Consider the following 27,486-nt stretch of genomic DNA (forward strand, 5'->3'; position numbering starts at 1 on the left):
CAGTAGCCATTGCACGGGGCTGCCCGGGCCTGGTGGGGCTGCCCAGCCTGAGCCTCCCGCTGTGAAGCCCCCGCAACCCACTGGTCACCGACCTGGGCCCAGACCGTCTCCACCCACCCCTGCTAGCCGGTCCTCAGCAGCCGTGCCAGGGCTGCCCTTACTATCGGGTTCCACAACCCGCCTGTGAGGGAGCAGCAGGAAAAGGGGCAGTGCCGTGTCACACCGTGGTGTGTGCCGTGAAAGCACAGCGGGTGCGTTAGTGTGCAGGGCGGGTGGGCCCCCCGCACCTCCCCTAGAAGAGTCCTGCCTCTCATGAGGACATGAGGACTTCCTCTCTGGCTGGAGGCCCCAGACTTGGCCCCAGGGCCAGGGAGGCATCAGACAGCACAGGCCTTGTTTCCAGCTCCAGCTGGGGCGCCTGTTCCCGCAGAGTTGGCCCGAGGCGTCAACCCCTCCCGCAGCAGCCACCCATCCCCAGGAGGCGGCCGCGTACCCCAAATCCTGCCTGTGTCTTTCCTGCAGAGGAGTCCAACAAGAAGCACCCATTCCCGTGCCCCACGTCCTACCGCACCGCCCTCACCTACTACCTGGACATCACCAACCCTCCGCGCACCAACGTGCTGTACGAGCTGGCGCAGTACGCCTCGGAGCCCTCGGAGCAGGAGCTGCTGCGCAAGATGGCCTCCTCCTCCGGCGAGGGCAAGGTGCGCCGCCTAGGCTCCGCGATCTCCGCCCTTAGTAACCCTGCCGTTCTCCGAGCTCCATGGGCTCCAATCAGCCCCGTCTCACCCCCGTGTCTCCTAGGAGCTGTACCTGAGCTGGGTGGTGGAGGCCCGGAGGCACATCCTGGCCATCCTGCAGGACTGCCCGTCCTTGCGGCCCCCCATTGACCACCTGTGTGAGCTGCTGCCGCGCCTGCAGGCCCGCTACTACTCCATCGCCTCATCCTCCAAGGTGAGGGCTGGCCCTGCCCTGCCAGCCACACGCTGGAGGCCCAGCCCTGCTGTCAGCACAGGAGCTCCGAGATCCAAGCCCTGAGCCCCAGTTCCCACACTCAGCGCAGCTCCAAATGCCTCTCCAGGCTGTGGACTCAGTGGGGCTGGTTTGTGAGATTCCCAGTATCTGTCCAGCCCCGGTCCCCAGAGCCAGTCCGGGAAGCCGCTGGGGATGGGGCCTCTGAGGTTTGGGTGCCAGGTGGGCTGGAAGAGGCCCTGGGTGGGTGGGGATGGCCTGCAGAACGGGACTCGGGGCCAGGGCTGGGCAGGGGCCTCGGCTTGGCGGCGGAGCTCACACGGCCCTCCCCACAGGTCCATCCCAACTCTGTACACATCTGTGCGGTGGTTGTGGAGTACGAGACCAAGGCCGGCCGCATCAACAAGGGCGTGGCCACCAACTGGCTGCGGGCCAAGGAGCCTGCTGGGGAGAACGGCGGCCGCGCGCTGGTGCCCATGTTCGTGCGCAAGTCCCAGTTCCGCCTGCCCTTCAAGGCCACCACGCCTGTCATCATGGTGGGCCCCGGCACTGGGGTGGCCCCCTTCATAGGCTTCATCCAGGAGCGGGCCTGGCTGCGGCAGCAGGGTGAGTGGGGGCCCGCAGGGGAGGGGGTGACGACTGGGAACCCCACGCTCACCCCGGCCCCTGCCACGCAGGCAAGGAGGTGGGGGAGACGCTGCTGTACTACGGCTGCCGCCGCTCGGATGAGGACTACCTGTACCGGGAGGAGCTGGCGCAGTTCCACAGGGACGGCGCGCTCACCCAGCTCAACGTGGCCTTCTCCCGGGAGCAGTCCCACAAGGTGAGACGGGCGGGCACCCATGAAGGCGGGGACGGGGCGGGCAGGGCCTCAGCTGCTGTGCCTTCCCCTCACGGCACCACCCTTGGCCTCAGGTCTACGTCCAGCACCTGCTAAAGCGGGACCGAGAGCACCTGTGGAAGCTGATCGAAGGCGGCGCCCACATCTATGTCTGTGGGTGAGTGGGGTCACTGGAGTAGGGGTGGGGAGGACAAGGCCCTGCCTACCGCAGTTGGCCCAGCCCCCAGCACCCCCTCTTCCTGCCCAGGGATGCACGGAACATGGCCAGGGACGTGCAGAACACCTTCTATGACATCGTGGCTGAGCTCGGGGCCATGGAGCACGCCCAGGCCGTGGACTATGTCAAGAAGCTGATGACCAAGGGCCGCTACTCCCTGGACGTGTGGAGCTAGGGCCTCGCCTGCCCCGCCCACCCCGCAGACTCCTGCCTGTAATCACTCTCCTGGCTCCCTCCTGCAGTCTCCTGGGTGGGTTTGGCTTGGCCTTGGCACAGGCGCAGGTCCAGTGACAGAGACTCCTCCGGGGCCTGAGGTGCACCCTCCTGAGCTCCCCAGGCCGGGTGAGGGCCTCCGGCAGCACAGCCCAGGGCCTGCACGGGGGCACCGGGCTCCATGCCTTGGGAGGCCTCTGGCCCCTTGGTGGCCACACAGAAGGGCTCTTTCTCTCAGCTGAGCTGGGCCCAGCCCCTCCATGTGATTTCCAATGAGTGTAAATAATTTTAAATAACCTCTGGCCCTTGGAATAAAGTTCTGTTTTCTGTATTTGCCTGGTATCATGTGAGTAGATCTGGAGCCTCCACCTGGATCAACTTAACTCAGACCCAGGAACCCATGTGGCGGGGTCGCCAAGCCCTGCCCTACCCCCGGAGAACACATATGCTCAGGCTACCTCTGGGCCTCTCTTTATTGAGGGCACTGGGCCCAGGTCTTCCTTCAGGGCCCACAGAGCCCATAAAACCCAAGGGAGAACAGCAGAGACCCCCTGATACACACATACACTCGAGGGGTGCCTCCCATCCCCTCCAACACGTGGGACATAGAATCCCCTCTGGGCTGGCAGTGGAAGGCCCAGCCTCAATCCTTCTTGCTTCCATGCCACTGACTGTGAAACTTCTGGTGCACAACCCTCAGGGTAGTGAAGAAATTGCCGAGGAAGAGGAGGAGGAAGGGGAAGCCGCACATAAGCACCTGTGGGAGGAAGAGGGTGAGGGCCAGGCCTGGGCCTGGCCCATCCGTCCTCTCCAGGGACCCCAGCTCACCTGCCACTCCTTGCACTGAGGGTCCCGGGCCAGGTTGAACAATGTCAGTGCGTTAAAAAGCTGCCAGAACTGAGCAGGGAGGAGACATTTTACTCAGAAAACCCAGCCCCTGCTCGAGCCCGAAGCCGGTGCAGAGGACGGACATACAGGCAGGGACACAGAGGCACGACTTACGTGTCCAAAGAAAAGAAAAGGCAGCAAGAAGGTGAGGCCCCGCCACATCCAGGACTGGAAGCCCTCTGCGGGGAGGAAGGTCAGGGCACAGGACGGCCAGGGACAGGGGACGCCACCACTCAGACCCGGGACGGGAGGAAAGGAGAGTGTCCAGATGCCAGGGCCACGCCCGACTCACCCACAGTGAGGTCCATGGTGTGCCGCTCACCCAGTGCCCGCAGGCGGTAGAGGCAGCCACTCTGGTAGTAGTACTGGAGAAACTGCACAAAGCCTGGGCCGGGCGGAGGACAGAAGAGCGGGCCTGAGCCCAGGGGGATTTCCTGCCCCCACCCCCCACCACGGGTGCCCCCAGGCCTCAGCACGGACATCTGGGACACTCACTCTGGTACATGGAAAAGGACAGGAATTGGTTCCGGAATTTCTGGTACATGAGACCATCGGGCCTAAGAAAGTGGAGTTCAGTTGGGGACTCTTGGGGATGCCGTGTGTCCCCTCCCTGTCCTAGCTCCTGCCCCTGCTGGGGCCCAGCCACTCACCACGTCAGCATGACTCCCGACAGGAAGGTGGACACGTAGTGATGGAATACCCACCAGCCTTTGATCCTGGAGCAGAGAACGATCATCACCCCCAGGGCCTGTTCCTGCTTCCCAGAGGGTCCCAGCGCCCCATTCCATGCTCCCCTCCCTCAGGGCCCGCCCTGCCCACCGGGAGCCGTTGTTGATGAGGATGCTTTCCCGGATGGTCAGGGTGCAGTAGTACCAGACCAGCAGGAAGTTGAAGGTAGCGTCTGTCACCCTGCGGAGGGAAGGGACCGAGAGTTGGTACCACAGCGCCTGAGGATGGGCAGGGCCTCGGCCGGGCGGGACACCCACCTGGAGTTGAGCAGGAAACGGCAGGTGAAGGAGATGAGGATGAGGATGATGGTGAGGTAGAGCTTGAACTTCTCATACTCGTCCTTGTAGGCAAACCTGGGGGGCACAGGCTGGTGAGACGGGTGGGGTGCTGGTGGGGCCCATGCATGCCCCCACCCTGGGAGGGCAGCTGAGCCAAGAGAAGTCGGGTAGAGGGGAAGGCCGGGTGACACGGTGGAGGGGAAGGCCGGGTGAGGGGGTGGAGGGGAAGGCCAGGTGAGGGGGTGGAGGGGAAGGCCGGGTGAGGGGGTGGAGGGGAAGCCTGGTGACGCGGTGGAGGGGAAGCCTGGTGACGCGGTGGAGGGGAAGCCTGGTGACGCGGTGGAGGGGAAGGCCAGGTGAGGGGGTGGAGGGGAAGGCCGGGTGACGCAGTGGAGGGGAAGCCTGGTGACGCGGTGGAGGGGAAGGCCGGGTGAGGGGGTGGAGGGGAAGGCCGGGTGAGGGGGTGGAGGGGAAGGCCGGGTGAGGGGGTGGAGGGGAAGCCTGGTGACGCGGTGGAGGGGAAGGCCAGGTGAGGGGGTGGAGGGGAAGGCTGGGTGACGCAGTGGAGGGGAAGGCCGGGTGAGGGGGTGGAGGGGAAGGCCGGGTGAGGGGGTGGAGGGGAAGGCCGGGTCGGCGGGTGGAGGCCCAGCCTGATTACTTAGCCTGCTTGCTCAGGAGCGTGACGTTGACGTTCCCCAGAACCAGGCTCAGGTACAATCTAGGGAAGGGGGTGGCAGGGTGAGGAGAAGCCCGAGTGACAGAGAAGCCACTGATACTCAGCCAAGCCTGCCAGGCCAGAGCCTGGGCCACCACCACCCCCCTCACCCGCTGCTTTCCGCATGGCCTTGGCATCAGGTTCTGACCTTGGGGGCTGCAGACCCACTCCCCGCCATGCTCAGCCTTCCTCGCCGCCTGCTCTGGAATCCTGACCCCTGGGGAAACAGCGTCCCCTGTCTCCGCAGTCTTGCCTGAAACTCCCCCACCTCAGGGCCCCAAGAGAACCCGCTCTCCCTCCTCGCTGAGGACCGTCCCCATGTCCCTGATTGCTCCTCTGTGCGATGGCTACCACCTACCCCCCAGCTCCCTGCCACCTCCCCTCCAGAATCTTCAGTACTGGGCTCCACTTCAGTGACCCACACACCTGGCCACATCTGGGACGACCTCCCAAACCAGAACAGAAGCTTGGAGCTCTGACTGTGGGCTGACCCCCCAAGTGCCCGGCCTCCCAGGGCGTTTCTCCCCACCACAACCCCCCCATCCCTCAGAGGCTTCCACGCTCTCCAGTCCCAGATCTCATCGGAGCCGGCCGAGTCCCCAGGCCACCCGCCAATTCCACCACTTTCTTGCCAATCCCCTTAATGTCCAGCCTCCACACCCACCAACTGAGATCATCTTGCCCTTCTCTGCCAGAGATACTCCAAGAGGTGACAGCAAAGTCGGTCACTTTCTCAGCACCTGCCCCAGACGCATGGGTTCTTGTTCACACTCATGCTGAACGGACAGAGGCTCAGCGTGGTTACGCCATTCGCCCCAGGCCACAAAGAGCTTCTGCGGCAGCCATGCTTCTCCCTCTACAGAGTGCTCCCGGGACAGTGCTCGCCACTCAGGCCAGCTCCAGCCTCCACTGCCAACCCACCAGGCTGCGGATGTGTCCCCACTCGGCTCCCCATCTGGTTCTCAGCACTGGCCTCTCCACATCCTCTCCCCCAAACCCTCCATCCTGTCTCCTCCCACCCCAGGCCCCACCTGCAACATCTAGAGAAGATAGCCCGGCTTCTGCTCTGTGGGGTCACTGTACTGGGAGCACTCCTCACCCTCATCTCTGTACCCTCCATCCTCCACTAGCCCTTCTCGCTCTCCCAGGGCTTCCCTCCATCACCTCTTCTGGCTCTTTCCCCTCTCGGCCCCTCTTTGCAGCAGGTGGATGTGCTTGTGTCTTCCCAGGGGCAAAGGAACCCTGCACCCAGGCAGCAGCTGCCCCTCGACCCGGTGCTAATTTCCAGTTCCTAGTTACTAATTCTCTCCCTCCACTCACAGCCACGCTCTAAAAAGTCTCCCAGAGGACCGGGCGTGGTGGCTGACGCCTGTAATCCCAGCACTTTGGGAGGCTAAGGTGGGTGGATCATGAGGTCAGGAGATTGAGACCAGCCTGCTCAACATGGTGAAACCCCGTCTCTACTAAAAACACAAAAATGAGCCGGGTGTGGTGGTGGGCGCCTGTAATCCCAGCTACTCAGAAGCCTGAGGCAGGAGAATCCCTTGAAACAGGGAGGCAGAGGTTGAGCTGAGATCGTGCCACTGCACTCCAGCCTGGCGACAGAGCGAGACTCCATCTCAAAAAAAAAAAAAAAAAAGTCTCCTAAACTTGGCTGTCTCCCTTCCTTGGCTCTTCTGTCATCCCCAAGATCAACGTCCACCCTGTTCCATCAAATGGTTCTCGCCAAGGTGACCCGACTTCCAGGATGCGTGTCCCCTTCCTTATCTCAGGACTGACCCCGAGGCTACTGACACTCCTTTCTCCCTGCCTTCTAGGCCACACCTTCTCCCAGCTATCTTCCTGCCTGCAGCCTCTGCTGGGATTTTTCGCTTGGCGGAGGGTTTTGCACTGCCCTGTCCGTCCTCCTGGGTGACAGCAGCTGGCCTTTCCAAGCGCACGTTCCACCCCTCCCTCTCCCCTGCCAACTGGGCTCAAGGCAAGCGCTGCAGCCCAGCAAAGCCTCTGGCCTCTTGGCTCCCTCTCAGCTCCCGCCCCGAGCTCTGGCCACTACAGTTCTGCTCATGGCCTTTGTGTCTACCTCTCGCCCTCAGCCCGTGTGTCTGCCTCACTCTTTTTATTTATTTATTTATTTATTTATTTATTTATTTATTTTTTTTTTTTTTTTTTTGAGACGGAGTCTCGCTCTGTCGCCCAGGCTGGAGTGTAGTGGCCAGATCTCAGCTCACTGCAAGCTCCGCCTCCCAGGTTTACGCCATTCTCCTGCCTCAGCCTCCCGAGTAGCTGGGACTACAGGCGCCCGCCACCTCGCCCGGCTAAGTTTTTGTATTTTTTAGTAGAGACGGGGTTTCACCGTGTCAGCCAGGATGGTCTCGATCTCCTGACCTCGTGATCCGCCCGTCTCGGCCTCCCAAAGTGCTGGGATTACAGGCTTGAGCCACTGCGCCCGGCCTACTTATTTATTTTTTAAGACAGAATCTCACTCTGTCGCCCAGGCTGGAATGCAGTAGTGCAGTCTCGGCTCGTTGCATCCTCTGCCTCCCAGGCTCAAGCGATTCTCCTGCCTCAGCCTCCGGAGTAGCTGGGATTACAGGGGTGCGCCACCACGCACAGCTAATTTTTGTTTTTAGTAGAGATGGGTTTTACCATGTTGCCCAGGCGGGTCTTGAACTCCCGACCTCAAGCAATCTGCCTTGGCTTCCCAAAAAAGTGCTGGGATTACAGGCATGAGCTACCGTGCCCAGCCTATTTTCTCTTTTTAAATAAATAGAGAGATAGGGTCTCAGTATGTCACCCAGGCTGGTCTTGAACTCCTGAGTTCAAGTGATCCTTCCACTTCTCTCTCTCAGAGTGCCGAGATTGCAGGTGAGAGCCACCATGCCTGGCCCACTCTCTTTATTCTCTAAGATTCAAGCCACCCATCCCCTAATCCAGGAAGCCTTCTGTGACCTCCTGGACCGGGTCAGGCGTCCCTCACTGTGCCACCTCATTCCCCATGCTACGAAGCACCTATCACGTGAAATGTCACCCTCAGCCGGTTGTCTCCCCTGAAGTCAGCACTGGGCCTCACTGCTTAGCCTGCACTGGGCCCAGGGAACATTTGCTGACTATAATGAGCAAGAGGGGGCAGCACCCGGCTTCAGGCCTCCCCCTGCGGGAGTGGCTGTGAACTGAGCTGAGAGTGGGCAGTGGGGGCCTCACCCATTCTTCTTGGGCAAATAGGCCTCCATGTCAAAGAACAGGCCTTGGCGCTCTTTCATCTGGTTCTCCAGCTCCTGCGCGGCCCCCTCGGCCTCTGCTGGGAGGGAGGGTTTGCATCTGCGGGTGAGGCCAGAAAGAGTCAGGGTAGGAGGACTCCCAAATGTCCTCCCTGACTCCCACAGGGGCAGAAGGGCAAACACAGCCCAGAGAGGGGAGGAGCGGTGCCCAGGGTCTCACAGTGCCAGCCCTCCCACCCCACATTCAGCCCATGGCAGGTGGGGTAGCGGCTCCTAACTTCTTCAGGGTGAGGGCCAGCTCCTGGAGCCGCTTCTTCTGCCGCGTGATGGAGCTGGTGCAATTGTTCTGAAGTTTCGTCAGCTCCTCCAGCTTCAGGCGGTATAGCCGATGGGTCTCCTGGGGACCGGAGGGGAGAAGGCTCAGGCCAGTTGGGGAGCCACTGAGCCAGAGCCTGCAGGCAGGACGTGGGGCTCAGGCTCCCCCAGGGCTGCTGGGAGGGTTCACTCAGCGGGAAAGGAGGGAGAACTGCGCCTGCCTGGGGATGAGGTGGCCGTCTCCCCAAGGCAGGCGAGGGCCTGGGTGTCCTCCTGTGAGCCCAGAGACCCCATGGCACCCCTCCCCAAGAAACAGACTAGATGTTGTTTTTTTTTTGGTTTGAGACAGTCTCGTTCTGTCGCCCAGGCTGGAGTGCAGTGGTGTGATCTCGGCTCACTGTAACCTCCGCCTCCTGGGTTCAAACCATTCTTCTGCCTCAGCCTCCCAGGTAAACTGGGATTACAGGCACCCGCCATCATGCCTGGCTAATTTTTGTATTTTTGTAGAGACAGGGTTTCACCATGTTGGCCAGGCTGGTCTTGAACTCCTGACCTCAGGTGATCTGCCTGCCTTGGCCTCCCAAAGTGCTGGGATTACAGGCATGAGCCACCAGGCCCAGCCAAGGTTTTCTTAGTCTCAGCCTATCTGCTAGTTGTCCCTACCCTACAAGGACAGGCTCTCTTTCTCCTACCTTGAGTCTGGAGCTTAGGTCCCAGGGCCCCCTTCTGGACCAAGCGGGCCACCCAGAGCCACCCCTCTGTCCTCTCAGCTCCTCCTGCCTATCCAGCCTTCCAGTACAGGCGGAGCTGAGGTTCTCAGGCATTCCTGACATCTTCTTCCCAGGTTAAAGGTCATCAGATTTCAGCCCTAGAGCCTCCTGCTCTAAGGCCAGCCCCCCTCACCTTTGGCCCAAGGCTTCCCCGAGCACTTTGCCCTGGTAGGTGAGTCTCAAGAAGGCGCAGCCTAGAGGTGGGGCAAGGGGCAGTGTGAAGAGAGTCAAGCAGGGGCTGTGGCCAGGACAGCGGGGGCCAGGCGGGGAGGCTGGGTCTGCTCAGTCTCTGGGGAGAAGCACCAATGGCAGGGGGCTTGGCAGGGCCAGGGGCAGCTGGGTTTCAATGCCGACAGGAAGGGGTTGGAACCAGTCCAGGAGAGGCAAAGGCCTAACCAAGCCATCAGCTGGCGGGGGCTCCACTCCGTCTGGATCTTGTTTCTCATGCCCAGGAGGGGTCACCACGCCCCCTCGGACCCCAGCACGTGCCACTTCTGCCCACTCACAGCCACCGCCCTCTTCCCTGCCTGGATGAGGCCAGCAGCCTCCTCCTCCCTGGCCTCTGGACAGAACAGCCACGGTGGCCCCGAGGGAGCTCAGTCCAGACAGTTCCTCCCGTAGCTTTCCACTGGCCTCGGAGGGACTCCGATCTCTGCCAGGCCAGGGCGTCCCTACAGGGCCTGGCCCCGCCCACCCCTCCCCTAGCTCTCCTTGATGCAGCCACATGGGCCTGTCAAGTCCCCTCTTTCCTTCTAAAGGCCTCAGCGGTGCGCGCTGTCCCTCCGCCTGGGGCGCGCCCCCATCCAGGTCGAGGACTCCCCATAAACGTTGCTCCCCCGACCCGGGCTGCCTCTCGAGCGCTGCCCGCTGCGCGTTTGCTGAGTGGCTGACCCAAGACTGGGCCCGCCCGTGTATGACTCAGACGGCCGCTCTCTCCTGGGAGAGGACGGGGTCGGGGTCTAGGCCCCTTTCCAAGGCCCTCATTGGAAGCCGAGGTCGCCAGGGCAGTGGGGTCCCACCGGGGTTCCCGGACACTGGAGGAGGCAGCGGTGGACACCAGGACCCGGGGCCTCGACCCCCTAGGCAGTGACGACAGGGCCCCGACCCCTGACCCTTAGCTCCCCGCTGCCTGACCCAGGGCTGCCCGACCCTTGCCCCTGAGCCAGTGAAACGCGGCTCGGGGCCACCGGGCGTCCGCAGCGGCGCTAACCTGGATGTTCTGGAAGTCCTGCTGTAGATCCTCCCAGTCCCGCAGGCAGTCGCCCAGCGGGCCCGGGGGCGGGGGCTGCATGGCTGCAGAGCCAGGAGCCAGGAGCGGAGGACAGCGCAACAACCCCGGCCCGCCCGAGGCTCCTACGCCGCCGCCCCCGTCCGCTTCCGGGCTCGCGCCGCCACAGGCACCAATGGGGAAAGGCCACGCCCCCACCCCAGCCAATCCGGGGCAGGGGCGGGAAAGGGGCGGAGCCATATGCAAGGGCGGTTGCTAGCCCCGGGACTAGCGGCCTGGACCTGGACTGGGATGGCTGCAGCCCCCGGGCCCGGACTGCACTGACTGTGCCAGCGGCGTGGTGCAGCCAGCAGGGCTCTGACCCGTCATGCTGAGAGCAAACCAAGGTCCAGGGAGGTGACACCTGCCTGCAACACTTTCGTCCTTGGGAAGCTGAGCCTCTTTGGGGAAGGGAGTTAGAGCTGCTTCTCTCGCTTGGATTTTTACAGGGGCCTCCTTTCTCCCTGCCTCACCTCCACTGTCCCTTCTCGCGGCCACCAGACTGCGCCTCCCAAAACACAAGGCTGATTCCCTATCATGTTCATGCTTAAAACTTTCCAGCGGCTGTGTCCTGCCTACCAGGAGGTCCATAATCAGAGCTCTGCAGCTATCTCTGGCTCTGTCCCAACTCAAACCCTGAGGAAAGCCAGGGCTGCGTGGAAAGTTGTTCCCCCTCTGGCAAAACCCCCTCCACCCCTCCGCAGAGCGCGCTAGGTGGTGGGACTGGCATTCATCTCTCTGTTCCCAGCCCCACCCACGTGGTGGCAGGGAATGGTTGCCGAATGGACTTGGGGAGGGCCCTGCATGGATGGACATCCTAATCCCCTACCAGTCCCCTAGTCTGTGCCTTCTCCTGATGCCCAGTTTGTTCTGTGGGTGCTGCCAGCTTTGGAGAAGCACATTCGGAAAACAACTTCCAACTGGGTGCCGAGGCCCACACCTGTAATCCCAGCACTTTGGAGAGGCTGAGGCTGGAGGATCACTTGAGCCCAGGAGTTCGAGACTAGCCTAGGCAACAGAGCAAGACCCTGTTTCTACAAAAATAAAAATAAATTAGCCAGGTGTGATGGTGCATGCCTGCATTCCCAGCTACTTACTCAGGAAGCTGAGGTGGGAGGATCGCTTGAGCCCAGGGAAGTTGAGGCTGCAGTGAGCCATGATTGCACCACTGCACTCCAGCCTGACAGACAGCAAGACCGTGCCTCAAAAAAATAAATAAATAAAAATAAAAATAAATTTAAAAAAAGGAAAGGGGATAAAAATAAAAGGAAAACTGTTAAGACCTTAGGAGTTTCTAGAAACGTGGATAGGGAGATGGGGGAGGTGTGGTGAGAATCTCTCCTTGGTGAACACAGCCAGGCAGAAATGAGTGGGGAGCAGGGAAAGAAAATCTGTTTCAAGGGGTGGATGGCAGGAAGCACTGGGGATGAGGCAAGGGTGTGATCCCATTCCAGGAGCCTGGGGGCTAGACAAGGCTGGGCTTGGTATCTCTGGGGCTAGGGGACTGCCTATTGGTGGCTATTGTGACATCCTCTGTGAACCAACACAGGCAATCTCTGGGCGCCCCCAGGCAGCCTCCAAAGGGTCTAAGTCACCAGGGGGATGCAGGGCAGCTGCTCTAGCAGCCAGATGCTCTTCCAGAGGCAGCCTCAGGGGTGCAGTTGGGATGGCCCAGGACACCTCAGGGATGCGGGTTCTCAGTGAGCCTGAGCAGGGCGCACCTGTTAGGTGGCGTGAACAGGCGCTTGGGAAGAATCAGTACAGGAGGCTGACATGAGACTTTCAGGCAGTAAAGGCCTTCTCCTTCCAGACAAGCCTGGGTATACACACTGTGACCCTCCACCCACAAAATGCCCCCCAGCGAGGCTCTTCAGTACCCTTCGCTGGGCCGCAGAGAAGATCAGTAGAGCGGATCCATGATGTTTGTGACGGAATCTCCAAGGATAGTCTTCTCCCATTCCAGCAGCTGACTCACCAATCCCCGATTTGGACACATGTTGTTTTTGCATTTCTTGACATAGGCCCAGGACCTCTATGAATACAAAGAGAGAAAGTGAACTTCAGGATTGGTCCTGGGCCCTTTCCACTAGGATCAGAGACAGCTTTCAGAGACAAGAGGCACTTGCACAGTGCCAGCAACACGGCTTAAGGGCTGGACGCAGAAACAGGGCAGCCTGGCATGAATGCATCAGTGCTGGGAGTCATGGGAGCTGGCTCTGCCTTGGGCAAGCCCCTCTGCTTCTAAATCTGGTAACAGAAATAATTCCTAATTCAAACAGCTCCTGGGAAGATTGAGACAACATACATGATACCACCTGTGGATGGCAAACACTATGCCAAGCCTAGCACAGTCTCAACAAAAGTTTGCATTGTGACTGGACTAATTAATGGAAAGAGGCAGAGAACTGTGGGCAAATTCTCTGAAGAAGGAAAATTCAAGCTGCCCTCCTCAGGCATCCACCTTAAAGTACAGGAAGGGTTGCTGCATGAAGGAGGGTGAGCACCTGGTCTCCCTCTGGATTGAGGACAAAGGAAAAAGGGAAAGGGAAAGGCAACAGTGGTGCCTGAAATTAGGAACAGAAGGAAATGGCCGGGTACAGTGGCTCACACCTGTAATCCCAGCACTTTGGGGGGCCAAGATGGGTGGATCACCTGAGGTCAGGAGTTCAAAACCAGCCTGGCCAATGTGGCAAAACCCTGTCTCTACTAAAAAACTACAAAAATTAGCCAGGTATGGTGGCACATGCCTGTAATCCCAGCTACTTGGGTGGCTGAGGCAGGAAAATCGCTTGAACCTGGGAGGCAGAGGTTGCAGTGAGCCGAGATTGCGCCACTGCACTCCAGCCTGGGTGACAGAGCAAGACTCAAGACTCTGTCTCAAAAAAAGGGAAGGAAGTGATGTCAACCCAAAAAAGGCCATATATGAGAAGCCCACAGCTAATATCATACTCAATGGTGAAAGATAAAGCTTTTCCTCTAAGATCAGGAATGAGGCAAGCGTGCCTGCTTTCGTCACTTCTGTTCAACATAGTACTAGAAGTCTTAGCCAGAACAATGAGGCAAGAAAAAGAAATAAAAGGCATCTACATTGGATAGGAAGAAGTAAACTTTCCTCTGGTTTGAAGATGACATTATTTCATATGTAGAAAACCCTAAAGATTACACACACACACACACACACACACACACACACACACAGAGCTAATAAATTCAACAAGGTTGGCCGGGTGTGGTGGCTCAAGCCTGTAATCCCAGCACTTTGGGAGGCCGAGGTGGGCGGATCACAAGGTCAGGAGATCAAGACCATCCTGGCTAACACGGTGAAACCCCATCTCTACTAAAAATACAAAAAATTAGCCGGGTGTGGTGGCTGGCACCTGTAGTCCCAGCTACTTGGGAGACTGAGGCAGGAGAATGGTGTGAACCCGGAAGGCAGAGTTTGCAGTGAGCTGAGATTGTGCCACTGCACTCCAGCCTGGGTGACAGAGCAAGACTCCGTCTCAAAAAAAAAAAAAAAAAAAAAAAAAAAAAAAAAAAGCAAGGTTGCAGGATACAAAACATGCAAAAATTAGTTGCATGTCTATATACTAACAATAAACAATTCAAAAAGGAAATTAAAAAAACAATTCCATTTACAGTAGCATCAAAAAGAATAAAATATTTAACCAAGGAGGCAAAAGGCTTGTACACTGAAAACTGCAATAAATTAAAGACACAAACAAATGAAAAGACATCCTGTGTTCATGGGTTGGAATGCTTAGTATCATTAAGATGCCAATACTACTCAAAGCAATCCACAAGTTTAAGGCAATCCCTACCAAAATCCCAACAGCATTTTTTGTAGAAATAGAAAAATCCATCCTAAAATTCATATGGAATCTCAAGGGACTCCATAAAAAAAAAATCTTTAAAAAGAACAAAGTTGTATGTCTCACACTTCCTGATTTCAAACCTTCTAAAACAAAGCTATAATAATCAAAACAGTATGGTATGGACATGAACACAAAGAGACCAATGGAATACAACAGCCAGCCTAGCATAGAAATAAACCCTTACAAATATGGTCAAGCAATTTTTTTTTTTTTTTTTTTTTTTTTTTTGAGACTGAGTATCACTCTGTTGCCCAGGCTGGAGTTCAGTTGTGCGATCTCAGTTTACTGCAACCTCCGCCTCCTGGGTTCAAGTGATTCTTGTGCCTCAGCCTCCCAAGTAGCTGGGATTACAGGCATGCGCCACCAGGCCTGGCTCATTTTTGTATTTTTAGTAGAGACGAGGTTTTGCCATGTCAGCTAGGCTGGTCTCAAACTCCTGACCTCAGGTGATCCGCCCACCTCTGCCTCCCAAACTGCTGGGATTACAGGTGTGAGCCACTGCACCCGGTCTGTCAAGCAATTTTTGATAGTATGCCAAGACCATTCAATGGGGGAAAAGGACAGTCATTTCAACAAATGGTGCTAGGAAAACTAGATATCCCCATGCAAAAGAATGAAATTGAAAACAGGAAATCAATAGAGAAAATCAACAAAACCAAAAGCCACTTCTTTGAAAAGATCAATAAAATCGATACTTCCTCTAGCCAGGCTAACTCAGAGAAGACACAATTACTAACATCAGAAGTGAAAGAGGAAACATTGCTACAGATCCCACAGATATTAAAAGGAGAATAAAAGAATATTCATACCCACAAATGTGATTGATCAATTCCTTGAAAGACACAATCTTCCAAAACTCACACAAGAAGAAACAGACAATCTGAATAGGCCTACATATATTAAAGAAATTGAGTAGTGGTGGGCACCTGTAGTCCCAGCAGCTCAGCAGGCTGAGGTAGGAGAATGGCATGAACCCAGGAGGCGGAGCTTGCAGTGAGCCGAGATCGTGCCACTGCACTCCAGCCTGGGTGACAGAGTGAGACTCCGTCTCAAAAAAAATAATAAAATAATAATAATAAATTGAATCAATAATTAGTAATCTTCCAAAACAGAAAGCACCTAGCATAGATGGGTTTATTGGTGAATTCCACATATAATGGAATATTTATTATTCAGCCTTAAAAGGAAGGAACTTACATAAGGTACCTAGAGTACTCAAATTCACAGAGACAGAAAGTAGAATGGTGGTTCCCATGTGGTGATGAAGGGGGGAAAGTAAAGAGTTGCTGTTTCAGGTTTGCAAGATGGAAAAGTTTGGGAGATTAGTTGCACAATAATGTGAGTGTACTTAATGCTCCTAAGCTATACATTTTAAAATGGTTAAGATGGTAAATTTTTTGTTATATATATGTGTGTGTGTGTGTGTGTTTTTTTTTTTTTTTTTTTTTTTTTTGAGACAGAGTTTCGCTCTTGTCACCCAGGCTGGAGTGCAATGATATAATCCCGGCTCACTGCAGCCTCTGCCTCTCAGCTTCTAGCGATTCTCCTGCCTCAGCCTCCAGAGTAGCTGGGATTACAGGCATGCGCCACCGCACCCAGCTAATTTTTATATTTTTAGTAGAGACAGGGTTTCACTATGTTGGCCAGGCTGGTCTCGAACTGCTGACCTCAGGTGATCTGCCTGCCTCGGCCTCCCACAGTGCTGGGATTACAGGCGTGAGCCACCACGCCCGGCCTGTTATGTATATTTTAACCACAAAGTTTTTAAAAGTGGTGTGAGGGGCAGAGCTTGCAGTTATAAGGTTTACTATGTCCTCACTGGGTCAGAATAAGCCCTGAAGGAAGAATCATAAACCACACATCCCCCTTCCAGCCCAGAAGGCATCTGCTGGGACTCTCACAGCAAATGCAGCAGGCAGGAGAGACACGTGCTGTCGACCTCATTCTACCGACTGAAGGGATAGAAGGGTGAAGGGGTGTACTCAGGTCACATGTGGTAAGGGGCAATGCCCAGGCTGCAAGGCCAGCGTTCTCCCTGCCGCCTCAGGGCCCTGTTAAAAACCCAGACTCTCCAGCCGTGCTTTGGATTCCAGCTTTGCCATTTACAGCTCTGGGGCTTAAGGCAAAGTACCCAGCCTCTCCAGGCCTCCCACAAAATGGGGATAAAAGCAATAGCTATGCCACAGGGTCATTGTGAAGGTGTTTTAACGACATATAAATACTTATCAGGCAGGTAGGAGTCAGTGTTTGTTAGTTATTATAGTGTCTCTGGAGTTTTGTTATTATTTGAAGGTCTTTAAAAGACAAAGGTACTCCTAGAAGTTTAAAGGCACTGAAATTGATTTTTTTTCTCTCTTTTTTGTTTGTTTGAGACAGCGTCTGGCTTTGTTGCCCAGGCTGGAGTGCAGTGGTATGATCACAGCCCACTGCAGCCTTCACCTCCCAGGATCGAGCCATTCTCCTATCTCAGCCTCCCAGGTAGCTGGAACTACAGGTGTGCAACACCACACCCAGCTAATTTTTGTATTTTTTTGTAGAGACAGGATTTTGCCATGTTGCCCAGGCTGATCTCAAACTCCTGAGCTCAAGCGACCCACCCACCTCCGCCTCCCTAAGTGCTGAGATTATAGGTGTGAGTCACCGTGCCCAGTCTGCTTCCACTTCTTTTGGGCACACACCCAGGAACAGAATTCCTGGATATCCAAGACTCTTTCTAGGCCAGGCGCAGAGGCTCACGCCTGTAATCCCAGGAGGCAGTGGCAAGTGGATCACCTGAGGTCAGGAGTTCGAGACCAGCCCGGCCAACATGGCGAAACCCCGTCTCTACCAAAAATACAAAAATTAGCTGGGCGTGGTGACACACACCTGTAATCCCAGCTACTCAGGAGGCTGAGGCAGGAGAATGGCTTGAACCCAGGAGGCAGAGTTTGCAGTGGAGGTTCAAGAATCACTTGAACCCAGGAGGTGGAGATTGCATCACTGCACTCCAGCCTGGACAACAGAACTAGACTCCATCTCAAAAAAAAAAAAAAAAAAAAAAAAAGAGCCTTTCTAGCCTGCAACTTCACCCGCAAAGTGCATACACGGGTGACAACCAAACCCACTGGCTAATGGGTTTTATTCTTTGTCCCTCTCTTTCCCCCAAACACATCCCTGGGTAAATGTCAGGGCTTTGCAGGTCCTATCAAGCCCTCTGAGATCACGAACAGGCTGCGACAGGCGGGGCAGACACCCGAAAAAGGCGCTGTCTCAGAGTCAGGAGCCCCGAGATCTGCCTGGGTTTGCCACGATGGGTCCCTGCTTCCCTCTCCTCTCTGGACCCTGCGCCCAAGGCATAGGGAGATAGGCGGGGGTGGGTGGGCGCCTGTGCTGCAGCTCTGGGACTCCAAGCAGTTCTCCCTTGGGCAACACCAAACAAACACCGGTGGACAGACTGACAGCAGTGGGGGCCATGCTGAGGGGGCTGCAGGACAGCCTGACCTGGCCTGAGTCCCTGGGCCAGTCCCGTGTATCCAGCCTCAGGCCTCAAGCCTGCAACGCTGGGGCCTTGCCCTTGGGTGACATGGGCTGGGGGGCACCCTAGACTTGGAGTTATCTGGGATTCTTCCTCCCAAAGCAGTGCCAGGGCCCCACTCCTCCCAGGTCGCGCTCTGACCCCACCTCCCAGGGGGTGGCATGTTGTGAGCCCGGCTCGGGGAACGCATACCTGCAAGGTCTGCTCGTTATAATGCATGAGGTAGGCTATGATGGTGGCACAGCTGCGGCTGATACCTTGGGTGGAAAAGATCAGAATGACAGAGCCAAGGTGACGGTGAACATCTGCAAAAAGAAGTGGGGGATTGGGTCATGCCTGGCCCTCCTCCCTGTGGGCCTGGGTTGCTGTCAGACACTGGCCTCCATGGGCCCATGGTCAAAGCATGAGTTCAAGACCAGCCCACATGACCTCGGCAAGTCCCATGATTTCTCTGGGAGCCCATTTCATTGTCTAACAAGTGGGCATCCCTCAGTCCTGGCTGGAAGTTCCAGAAAATCATGCCTGGGCAACCAGCATCACCCGGCAAAGACCTTCTGAACTGCAGGCTTCTAGCACAGGAAGCTCTGCTACCGATGGGGCGGATGGGACCACCATCTTTCCGAGAACAGTCAGGAACTGACAGAGCCAGGGTAGCCTGAGTGCCAATCCTGACTGCCACTCACTGGCCATGGGGCTTGGGGGCAAGTTACTTCCTTTCCTTTCCTTCCCCCCTCTGCTCTCTTCTCCTTTCGCCTCTCCTCTCCACTCCTCTCCTCTCCTCTCCTTTCCTTCTTTCTTTGTTGAGACAGAGTTTCACTCTTGTTGCCCAGGCTGGAGTGCAATGGCACACTCTCAGTTCACTGCAACCTCCACCTCCTGGGTTCAAGCGATTCTCCTGGCTTAGCCTTCCCAAGTAGCTGGGATTACAAGTGCCTGCTACCACGCCCAGCTAATTTTTTGTATTTTTAATAGAGATAAGGTTTCACCATGTTGTCCAGGCTGGTCTCCAACTCTGGACCTCAGATGATCTGCCTGCCTTGGCCTCTGAAAGTGCTGGGATTATAGGCATGAGCCACTGCGCCCAACTTTTTTTTTTTTTTTTAATATAGACATGCAGTCTCACTATGTTGTTCAGGCTGGTCTTGAACTCCTGACCTCGGGTGATCTGCCCACCTCATCCTCTCAAAGTACTGGAATTACAGGTAAGAACCACTGTGCCCAGCCTATTTTTATTTTATTTTAGAGACTGGGTCTTGCTCTGTTGCCCAGGCTGGAATGCAGTGATGTAATCACAGCTCACTGCCACCTTGAACTCCTGGGCTCAAGTAATCCTCCTGCCTTAGCCTTCAGGGTAGCTGGGACCACAGGCATGCGCCACCATGTCTAGCTAACTTTTTTGTACAGATGGGGTCTCACAATGTTGCCCGGGCTGGAGGGTAAGTTACTTGAAGCCACAGTGTCCTCATCTGGAAAATGAGATCACAGTATACTACCTCCTCCATGCGGTTTGGTTCTGTTCTGTACTGAGCCCAGTGCCTGGCACAGAAATATCAGCTCTAATCACAGCACCCCTGAAGCTGTGAGTCCTGCCCAGGGAGAGGAAACCTAAGATGGCACCCGAGGCTGGTCTGGCAACCCTCAGGAACTAAAGATTAGCATGCCAAGTGCAAAATCACAGACTGCCAGGGCTAAAGGAAGACACAGAGATGACGATGGCCACCTTCCTCACCATCTGAATAAAGGAACTTAGCGTGTAGTTTAATCCACTGACTGGCTCAGTGCTACCCAGGGAGGCAGGCTGGATGGGGGCCCTCTTTGGGCCACAAGGCTCTGACACCTCGAGGTGGGACACATGGGAAGTCTCGGCCTCAGGCCCTAGTCGAGTGACATTTGACATGTGCTAGACAAATAAAGGATGGTTGGGGCTGGGTGCGGTGGCTCACGCCTGTAATCCCACTACTTTAGGAGGCTGAGGCAGGTGGATTGCTTGAGCTCAGGAGTTCAAGACCAGTTTGGGCAACGTGGCAAAATCCCATCTCTACTAAAACTACAAAAATTAATTGGGTGCGGTGGTGCGTGCCTGTAGTCCCAGCTACTCAGGAGGCTGAGGTAGGAGGATTGCTTGAGCCCAGGAGGTGGAGATTGCAGTGAGCCAAGATTGTACCACTACACTCCAGCCTGGGTGAACAAGCCAGACTCTGTCTCAAAAAAATAAAATTTAAAATAAGGGATGGTTGGGCCAAAACGCCATGCTCCAGCCCCTGGTACAGTGGCTCAGGCCAGGAGCTGTTGGTGCCAGACAGGCAGGCACGGGGTGGGGACTCCAACCTGACTCAGCCCTGCTCTCTCTACACATTTTACTCTCAGGCAATCTGGAGCCGCGGGAACGAGTTAAAAATCCATTCGTGATGAATTAAGTAACTGGTGGGCACCACTTGGGTGTGGTGGCTCATGCCTATAATCCCAGCACCTTGAGAGGCTGAGGTAGGAGGATCGCTTGAGGCCAGGAGTTCAAGACCTGCCTGGGCAACATAGCAAGACCCCAACTCCACCAACCAACAAACCAAAACAAAGAAAATCTTGGAAGTGAGAACTGAAAGAGCTTTGTAGTCTTCCTTCTGTTCCACCCGCATCCCACAGACCAAGGATGAAGGCGGGGATGGAGAGAGATTTACCTCCTGGTCCCCAGAGCACAGCCTAGAGCCTCCATGAGCATGTGTGCTTGTGGGTAGCCATCACCCTCATTTTACAACAAGCCCAGAAGGGCACAGCCATCTAGCCAGGGCCAGAGCCCAGGACGCTCAGCTCACAATCTTGGGCCCCACTGCCCTCAAGGTAAACACCACTGTTGCTCGTTTCACTGAGGGCTCCCGAGAAGTTGGACGTGTCCTGGAGCTTATCTCACCCAGGTGGGGCATATGCTGAGCTGGGCCCTTTCTCTCCAGAGCATGGGGAGTCGTGATCCAGAATAAGCCTGTGAAGGAGGCTCCACTGCCCCTCTGCTTCCCAGACACAGGCCAGTTGCTACCCGGCCAAGGAACGCTCCTTACCAATGAAGTGACACATGTGGCGTAAGAAGGGGAGAATCTGGGCTTCTGGGGAATCTTCTATCCGGACGTGCAGAAGCCTGTCAGGATCGCCTGCAAAACTACATGGAAAGACCGCACAGGTCATCGGGTGGAATGCAGAATGCAAGCCGCCCCACTGCGGGGTTTTCATCGCAGCAGAAGGGCCACAGGGAGGACGCTGAGCTTGTGTAAGGCGGAATGTGCACAGGTAGCTCAACCTCTCCTGGAAAACAACATCCAGGCTGGGTGTGGTGGCTCATGGCTCTAAGCCCAGTAATTTGGGAGACAGAGATGGGAGGATCACATAGCCAGACCCTCGTCTTTTTTTTTTTTTTTTTTTTTTGAGACAGAGTCTCACTCTGTTGCCCAGGCTGTATGTAGTACAGTGGCGTGATCTCAGCTCACTGCAACTTCTACCTCCCAGGTTCAACCGATTCTCCTGCCTCAGCCTCCCAAGTAGCTGGGATTGCAGGCATGTGCCACCACACCCGGCTACTGTTTATATTTTTAGTAGAGACGGGGTTTCACCATTTTGGCCAGGCTGGTCATTGAACTCCCAGCCTCAGCTGATGTACCCGCCTTGGCCTCCCAAAGTGCTGGGATTACAGGTGTGAGCCACCACACCCAGCCAAAAAAAAATTTTTTTAAGTACCTATCTTGGCCAGGCATGGTGGCTCACGCCTGTAATCCCAGCACTTTGGGAGGGCAAGGCAAGAGGATCGCTTGAGGCCAGGAGTTCCTGACAAGCCTGGGCAGCATAGTGAGACCTTATCTCTACAAAAATAAAAAATTTTTAAAAAAATTGTTAATACACCTAACTCACAGGGGTGCTGTGTAGACTGAGGGAAGTAATCTGTTCAGGGCACTTAGCAATCTGCTTGGTGCATAGTACATGTCACGTTGCTATTATGATGAACCCAAAACATGGTACTCTCCTAGAATATGGTGCAATCATTAAATGAGGACAGGAAAGCACATTTAATGACCTTGGAGAATGAGCCCACTGTGTTAAATGCAGAGAGAGAGGTAAGAGGGATGGAGATGGTGGGGCTGCTGTTTTATCTGTTTTATTTTACTTCCTTTTTTGAGACAGAGTCTTGCTCTGTCACCCAGGCTGGAGTGCAGTTGAGTGATCTCAGCTCACTGCAACCTCTGCCTCCTCAGTTCAGGCAATTCTCACACCTCAGCCTCCAGAGTAGCAGGATTACAGGCACCTGCCACCATGCCCTGCTAATTGTTGTATTTTTAGTAGACCTGGCTACTTGGGAAGCTGAGGTGGGAGGATTGCTTGAGCCTGGGTCAAGCTGAGCTGTGACCACACCACTGCACTCCAGCCTGGATCACAGAGTGAGACCCTGTCAAAAAACAAAAACAAAAAAATCAAAAAACACAAACAGGCCAGGCACAGTGACTCACGCCTGTAATCCCAGCACTTTGGGAGGCCGAGGTGGGTGGATCACCTGAGGTCAGGAGTTCGAGACCAGCCTGGCCAACGTGGCAAAACCCCATCTCTAGTAAAAAATACAAAAATTAGCCAGACGTGGTGGCAGGCGCTTGAAATCCTAACTACTTGGGAGGCTGAGGCAGGGAGAATTGCTTGAACCCAGGAGACAGAGGTTGCAGTGAGCCAAGATCATGCCACTGCACTCCAGCCTAGATGACAGAGCGAGACTCCATCTCAAAAAAAAAAAGAAACAAAATTATTGAGATCATTATGGATTCACCTGCAGTGGTAAGAAGTAACAGAGAAAGTCCTTTGTAGATACACTGTGCCCCGGTTCCCCAATGGCAACATTTTTGCAAAACTATAGCATAATGTCACAATCAGGATATTGACACTGATACAATCTATCAGTCTTAGCAGGTTTATCCAGTTTTACCTGTGTGTGTGAGTGTGTGTGTGTGTGGTAAGTTCTACAGAAATTCATCACTGGGCTGGGCGCAGCGGCTCACATCTGTAATCCCAACACTTTGGGAGGCCAAGGCGGGCAGATCTCCTGAGGTCAGGGGTTTGAGACCAGCCTGGCCAACATGGTGAAACCCTGTCTCTACTAAAATACAAAAATTAGCCAGGCATGGTGGTGGGCGCCTGTAATCCCAGCTACTCAGGAGGCTGAGACAGGAGAATCACTTGAACCTGGGAGGTGGAGGTCGCACTGAGCCAAGATCGTGCCACTGCACTCCAGCCTGGGCGACAGAGTGAGAGTACATCTCAAAAAAAAAATAATAGAAATTTATCACTGTGTAGGTTTATATATCCACTATCACTCAAGAGAGTAAACAGTTCCAACACTAAGGATCCCTTCTGTTTCTTTTTGTTTGCTTGTTTTTGAGACAGAGTCTCACTCTGTTGCCCAGGCTGGAGTGCAGTGGTGTGATCTCGGCTCACTGCAATCTCCACCTCCCTGATTCAAGTGATTCTTATGACTCAGCCTCCTGAGTAGCTGGGATTACAGGCATGCACCACCATGCCCAGCTAATGTTTTATATTTTTAGTAGAGACGGGGTTTTACCATGTTGGCCATGTTGGTCTCAAACTCCTGACCTCAGGTGGTCCTCCCACCTCAGCCTCCCAAAGTGCCGGGATTACAGGCATGAGCCACTGTGTGCAGCTCCTTGTGTTGTTCTTTTATAACCACCTCTACCTCCCCTGCTCCCTTCCCTAACTCTTGGCAACCACTTATCTGTCTTCTATTTCTAAAATTTTGTCATATCAAAAATGCTATATAAGGCTGGGTGTGGTGGCTCACACCTATAATCCCAGCACTTTGGGAGGCTGAGGCAAGAGGATCACTTGAGTTCAGGAGTCCAAGGCCAGGCTGGGCAACATAGTGAGAGCTCGTCTCTTTTTTTTTTTAAATAAATAAATAAATGCTACATAAATGGAGTCACATTGTCTGTAACCATTTGGAATTATCCCCCTGCCCCACCCCTCGGCATTTATTCACTGGAGATCCAAGTTGCCGCAGGTATCTACAGTTTCTTCCTTATGATTGTTGAGTGGTATTCCATGGAGTGTATTTACCACAGTTTGTCTAGTTCTTTGCCAGCTGGACAGCACTGTGAATATTCATGCGCAGGTTTTGGTGTGAATGTAAGTATTTGTTTCTCTGGGATACATGCCCAGAGAATGCCTTTTACTATCTAGAGGCAGGAGGCAGAGGTGGGAGGCAGAGGCAGGAGCATCACTTGAGCCCAGAAGGTTGAGGCTGCAGTGAGCTATGATTGTGCCACTGCACTCCAGCCTGGGCAACAGTGCAAGACCCTGTCTCTAAAATGAAATAAAATATAAAATAAAATATAGCCTGGGTGTGGGGGCTCATGCCTGTAATCCCAGCACTTTGGGAGGCCAAGGCGGGCAGATCACTTGAGGTCTGGAGTTCGAGACCAGTCTGGGCAACATTTCAAAACCCTGTCTCTACTAAAAAACACAAAAATTAGCCAGGTGTGATGGCATACACCTGTAGTCCCAGCTACTCCGGAGGCTGAGGCAGGAGACTCGCTTGAACCCTGGAGGTGGAAGTTGCAGTGAGCCAAGATTGTGCCATTGCACTCCAGCCTGGATAACAGAGCAAGACTCCATCTCAAAAAATAATAGGCCACGTGCGGTGGCTCATGCCTGTAATCACAGCACTTTGGGAGGCCAAGAGGGGAGGATCATGAGGTCAGGTGATCGAGACCATCCTGGCTAAAACGGTGAAACCCTGTCTCTACTAAAAATATGAAAAACTAGCCGGGCGAGGTGGCGGGCGCCTGAGCTACTCAGGAGGCTGAGGCAGGAGAATGACGTGAATCCAGGAGGCGGAGCTTGCAGTGAGCCAAGATGGCACCACTGCACTCCAGCCTGGGTGACAGAGCGAGACTCCATCTCAAAAATAATAATAATAATAATAATAATTTTAAAAAAATAAAATTTTAATATTAAATTTTTAAAAAACGAAATATAAATCAATTGTTTCTCTTTACTTACAAGGGCCCTGTATCCATGGAGACATTGACATGGGCTTTGATTTTCAAGTCCTTCTGAATTTTGGGGTCACAGGCTTGACTGAAATTGCCGAGGAAGACCTCCCCTGGCATGATTTCAATGGGGTATGGCTGAAATGCATCCAGTTCCTGAAGTGGGGAGGGAGAAAGGCAGCTATGAGCATATTCCTCAGGGAAGACGGATGTCTATCTCTTGAAACACAGTTCATCAAACCAGCGTAAAAGGGCAGTTCCGGGACAGTGAATGTGATGGAGATCCAGACTTTGAAAGAGATTGGCACATGGAAACTTAGGTGGGTGGCACAGGGCGAGTCATGACGAAGGGACTGAGCCACAGCCTCATGGTGCAGAGCGCTAGGTCTCAGCACTGGTGTTCATTTCCTCCAAGGCACCTGTTTACACTTGGCCAGGTGCACAAAGGTTGCAGTGAGGACACTGTGGCCCAAAACTAACAACCCAGCATGTACTGGGGGCTCAGGAGGATGGAGAGGGATAACTCTCTTATTACACTTGGAGACCATCAGAATTTAAGTACTGAGAGACAGAAAGAGGAGAGAGAGAGAGAAGAGAGAGGAGGACAGAGGAGGAGAGAAAAGGAGAGAGGAAGAGAGAGGAGGTTTCATCATGTTGGCCAGGCTGGTCTTGAACTCCTGACCTCAAGTAATCCACCTGCCTCGGCTACCCAAAGTGCTGGGATTACAGGTGTGAGCCACTGCGCTCGGCCCATCTTTTTCTTTTTCTTTTTTTTTAAGATACAGGGTCTCTCACTCTGTCACCCAGGCTGGAGTATAAGTGGCTCAATCATAGCTCACTGCAGTCTTAACCTCCTGGGCTCAAATGATTCTCCTGCCTCAGCCTCCCAGGTAGCCGGGACTACAGGTGCACACAACCGTACCCAGATAATGTTGAAACTTTTATATTTTGTAGAGATGGGATCTTGCTATGTTGCCCAGGCTGGCCTCGAACTCCAGGCCTGTAGTGATCCTCCTCCCTCAGCCTCCCAAAGTGTTGGGATACACATGGGAGCCACCCTGCATGCCCAGAAATGATTCTGATGAAGCCAGCATATATGTAGAGGGGTAGAAAGAACAAAACACCTACTTAAATGGGAGCTTCCTGAGTTCCAGGTCCAAAGTTATCATTAAAACTTTCATTTGCCAGGCGTGGTGGCTCACGCCTATAATCCCAGTACTTTGGGAGGCCGAGGTGGGTGGATCACAAGGTCAGGAGATCGAGACCATCCTGGCTAACAAGGTGAAACCCCGTCTCTACTAAAAAACATAAAAAATTAGCTGGGCATGTGGCGGGCACCTGTAGTCCCAGCTACTTGGGAGGCTGAGGCAGAATGGCGTGAACCCGGGAGGCAGAGCTTGCAGTGAGCAGAGATTGTGCCACTGCACTCCAGCCTGGGAGACAGAACAAGGCTCCATCTCAAAAAAAAAAAAAAAAAAAAAAAAAAAAAAAACCTTTTGTTTATCTGAAACAAATACAAGGATTATCTCTTCATTTCCCAAAGTGTGTTCTAAGAAACACTAGTCCTCCATAAGGCACTATGAAAAAAGGGTTCAGGGGTTCAGATAACCAAACGCAATCTGCCCCCATATCTGTGCGTTCCACATCCATGGATTCAAGCAACCTTGAATCAAAAATATCCAGAAAAATAATTCATGGTTGCATCTGTACAGAACATGTACAGACTTTTTTCTTGTCATTATTCCTTAAATGATACAGTATAACAATTATTTACATAGCATGTACATTGTATTAGGTGTTATGAATAATCTAGAGATGATTTAAAGTATACAAGAGGGGCCAGGTGATGTGGCGCGCACCTGTAACCCCATCACTCTGGGAGGCCGAGGCAGGTGGATCGCCTAAAGTGAGGAGCTTGAGACCAGCCTGGCCAACAAGTGAAACCCCATCTCCACTAAAAACACAAAAATTGGTCAGGCGTGGTGGCACATGCCTGTAGTCCCAGCTATTCGGAAGGCTGAGGCAGGAGAATCACCTGATCCTGGGACGTGGAGGTTGCAGTGAGCTGAGATCGTGCCACTGCACCCCAGCCTGGCGACAGAGCGAGACTCTGTCTCAAATAAATAAAGTATATGGGAGTATATGCTTAGGTTAGATGCAAATACTACACCATCTTATATCAGGGACTTGAAGATCCAAGGATTTTGGTATCTACTGGGGGTCGTGGAACCAATCTCCATGGATACTAAAGGACAGCTGTATCTATGATTCCTCTCTTGGAAACAAGGCGTACATTAGCAATCAAAGGTTCGAAGAAGTTGGGCACAGTGGCTGCTCATGCCTGTAATCCTAGCACTTTGGGAGGTCAAGGTGGGAGGATCGCTTGAGCCCAGGAGTTCGAGACCAGCCTGGGTAACACAGCAAGACCCTTGTCTCTCTAAAAAGATAAAAAATAAAAAATTTGCCAGGCATGGTGGCACATGGCTGTAGTTCCAGCTACTCAGGAGGCTGAAGTGGGAGGATCCCACAGGAGTGGAGGTTACAGTGAGTTATGACCGCATCACTGCTCTCCAGCCTATCTCTCAAAAAAAAAAAGAAAAGAAAGAGAAAGAAAAAAGAAAGCCAGATGCGGTGCCTCATGCTTGTAAT

The 27,486-nt window shown here is 54.2% G+C and overlaps 3 protein-coding genes across 20 annotated transcripts in view; 1 reads left to right on the top strand and 2 right to left on the bottom strand.

Annotated features, from left to right (window-relative positions):
- LOC126950349 (NADPH--cytochrome P450 reductase) overlaps positions 1–2,574 on the top strand; it is a 72,555-nt gene extending 69,981 nt beyond the window's left edge. For both annotated transcript variants that reach the window (XM_050783687.1, XM_050783688.1), the window contains 6 exons: positions 523–704; positions 805–954; positions 1,308–1,578; positions 1,650–1,795; positions 1,888–1,970; positions 2,061–2,574. In XM_050783687.1, the coding sequence (XP_050639644.1) occupies positions 523–704; positions 805–954; positions 1,308–1,578; positions 1,650–1,795; positions 1,888–1,970; positions 2,061–2,205 (977 nt within the window). In that variant the 3' untranslated portion in view covers positions 2,206–2,574. The remainder of the gene's footprint in view (positions 1–522; positions 705–804; positions 955–1,307; positions 1,579–1,649; positions 1,796–1,887; positions 1,971–2,060) is intronic.
- Positions 2,575–2,699: 125 nt separating this feature from the next.
- Positions 2,700–27,486, bottom strand: part of TMEM120A (transmembrane protein 120A) — a 436,474-nt gene continuing 411,687 nt past the window's right edge. Inside the window, exons 2-13 of the mRNA XM_050783744.1 lie at positions 10,367–10,561; positions 8,350–8,468; positions 8,055–8,171; positions 4,797–4,856; positions 4,118–4,213; positions 3,951–4,040; positions 3,782–3,847; positions 3,627–3,688; positions 3,424–3,516; positions 3,246–3,310; positions 3,072–3,140; positions 2,700–3,000 (exon numbers count right to left, since the gene is read on the bottom strand). Coding sequence (XP_050639701.1) covers positions 2,887–3,000; positions 3,072–3,140; positions 3,246–3,310; positions 3,424–3,516; positions 3,627–3,688; positions 3,782–3,847; positions 3,951–4,040; positions 4,118–4,213; positions 4,797–4,856; positions 8,055–8,171; positions 8,350–8,468; positions 10,367–10,447 — 1,032 coding nt within the window. The 5' untranslated portion in view covers positions 10,448–10,561 and the 3' untranslated portion in view covers positions 2,700–2,886. The remainder of the gene's footprint in view (positions 3,001–3,071; positions 3,141–3,245; positions 3,311–3,423; positions 3,517–3,626; positions 3,689–3,781; positions 3,848–3,950; positions 4,041–4,117; positions 4,214–4,796; positions 4,857–8,054; positions 8,172–8,349; positions 8,469–10,366; positions 10,562–27,486) is intronic.
- The window catches only part of STYXL1 (serine/threonine/tyrosine interacting like 1), a 58,158-nt gene continuing 41,289 nt past the window's right edge, over positions 10,618–27,486 (bottom strand). For 16 of the 17 annotated variants that reach the window (XM_050783767.1, XM_050783772.1, XM_050783757.1 and 13 more), the window contains 4 exons: positions 24,848–24,993; positions 20,860–20,957; positions 18,002–18,114; positions 12,198–12,455 (listed from right to left, as the gene is read on the bottom strand). In XM_050783767.1, the coding sequence (XP_050639724.1) occupies positions 12,324–12,455; positions 18,002–18,114; positions 20,860–20,957; positions 24,848–24,993 (489 nt within the window). In that variant the 3' untranslated portion in view covers positions 12,198–12,323. Of the gene's footprint in view, positions 11,626–12,197; positions 12,456–18,001; positions 18,115–20,859; positions 20,958–24,847; positions 24,994–27,486 lie in introns of those variants that run through there. The other variant, XM_050783762.1, reaches the window with a different exon arrangement.

The sequence above is a fragment of the Macaca thibetana genome, chromosome 3 (assembly GCF_024542745.1).
Source record: "Macaca thibetana thibetana isolate TM-01 chromosome 3, ASM2454274v1, whole genome shotgun sequence".
In the NCBI taxonomy this organism is placed as follows: Eukaryota; Metazoa; Chordata; class Mammalia; order Primates; family Cercopithecidae; genus Macaca; species Macaca thibetana.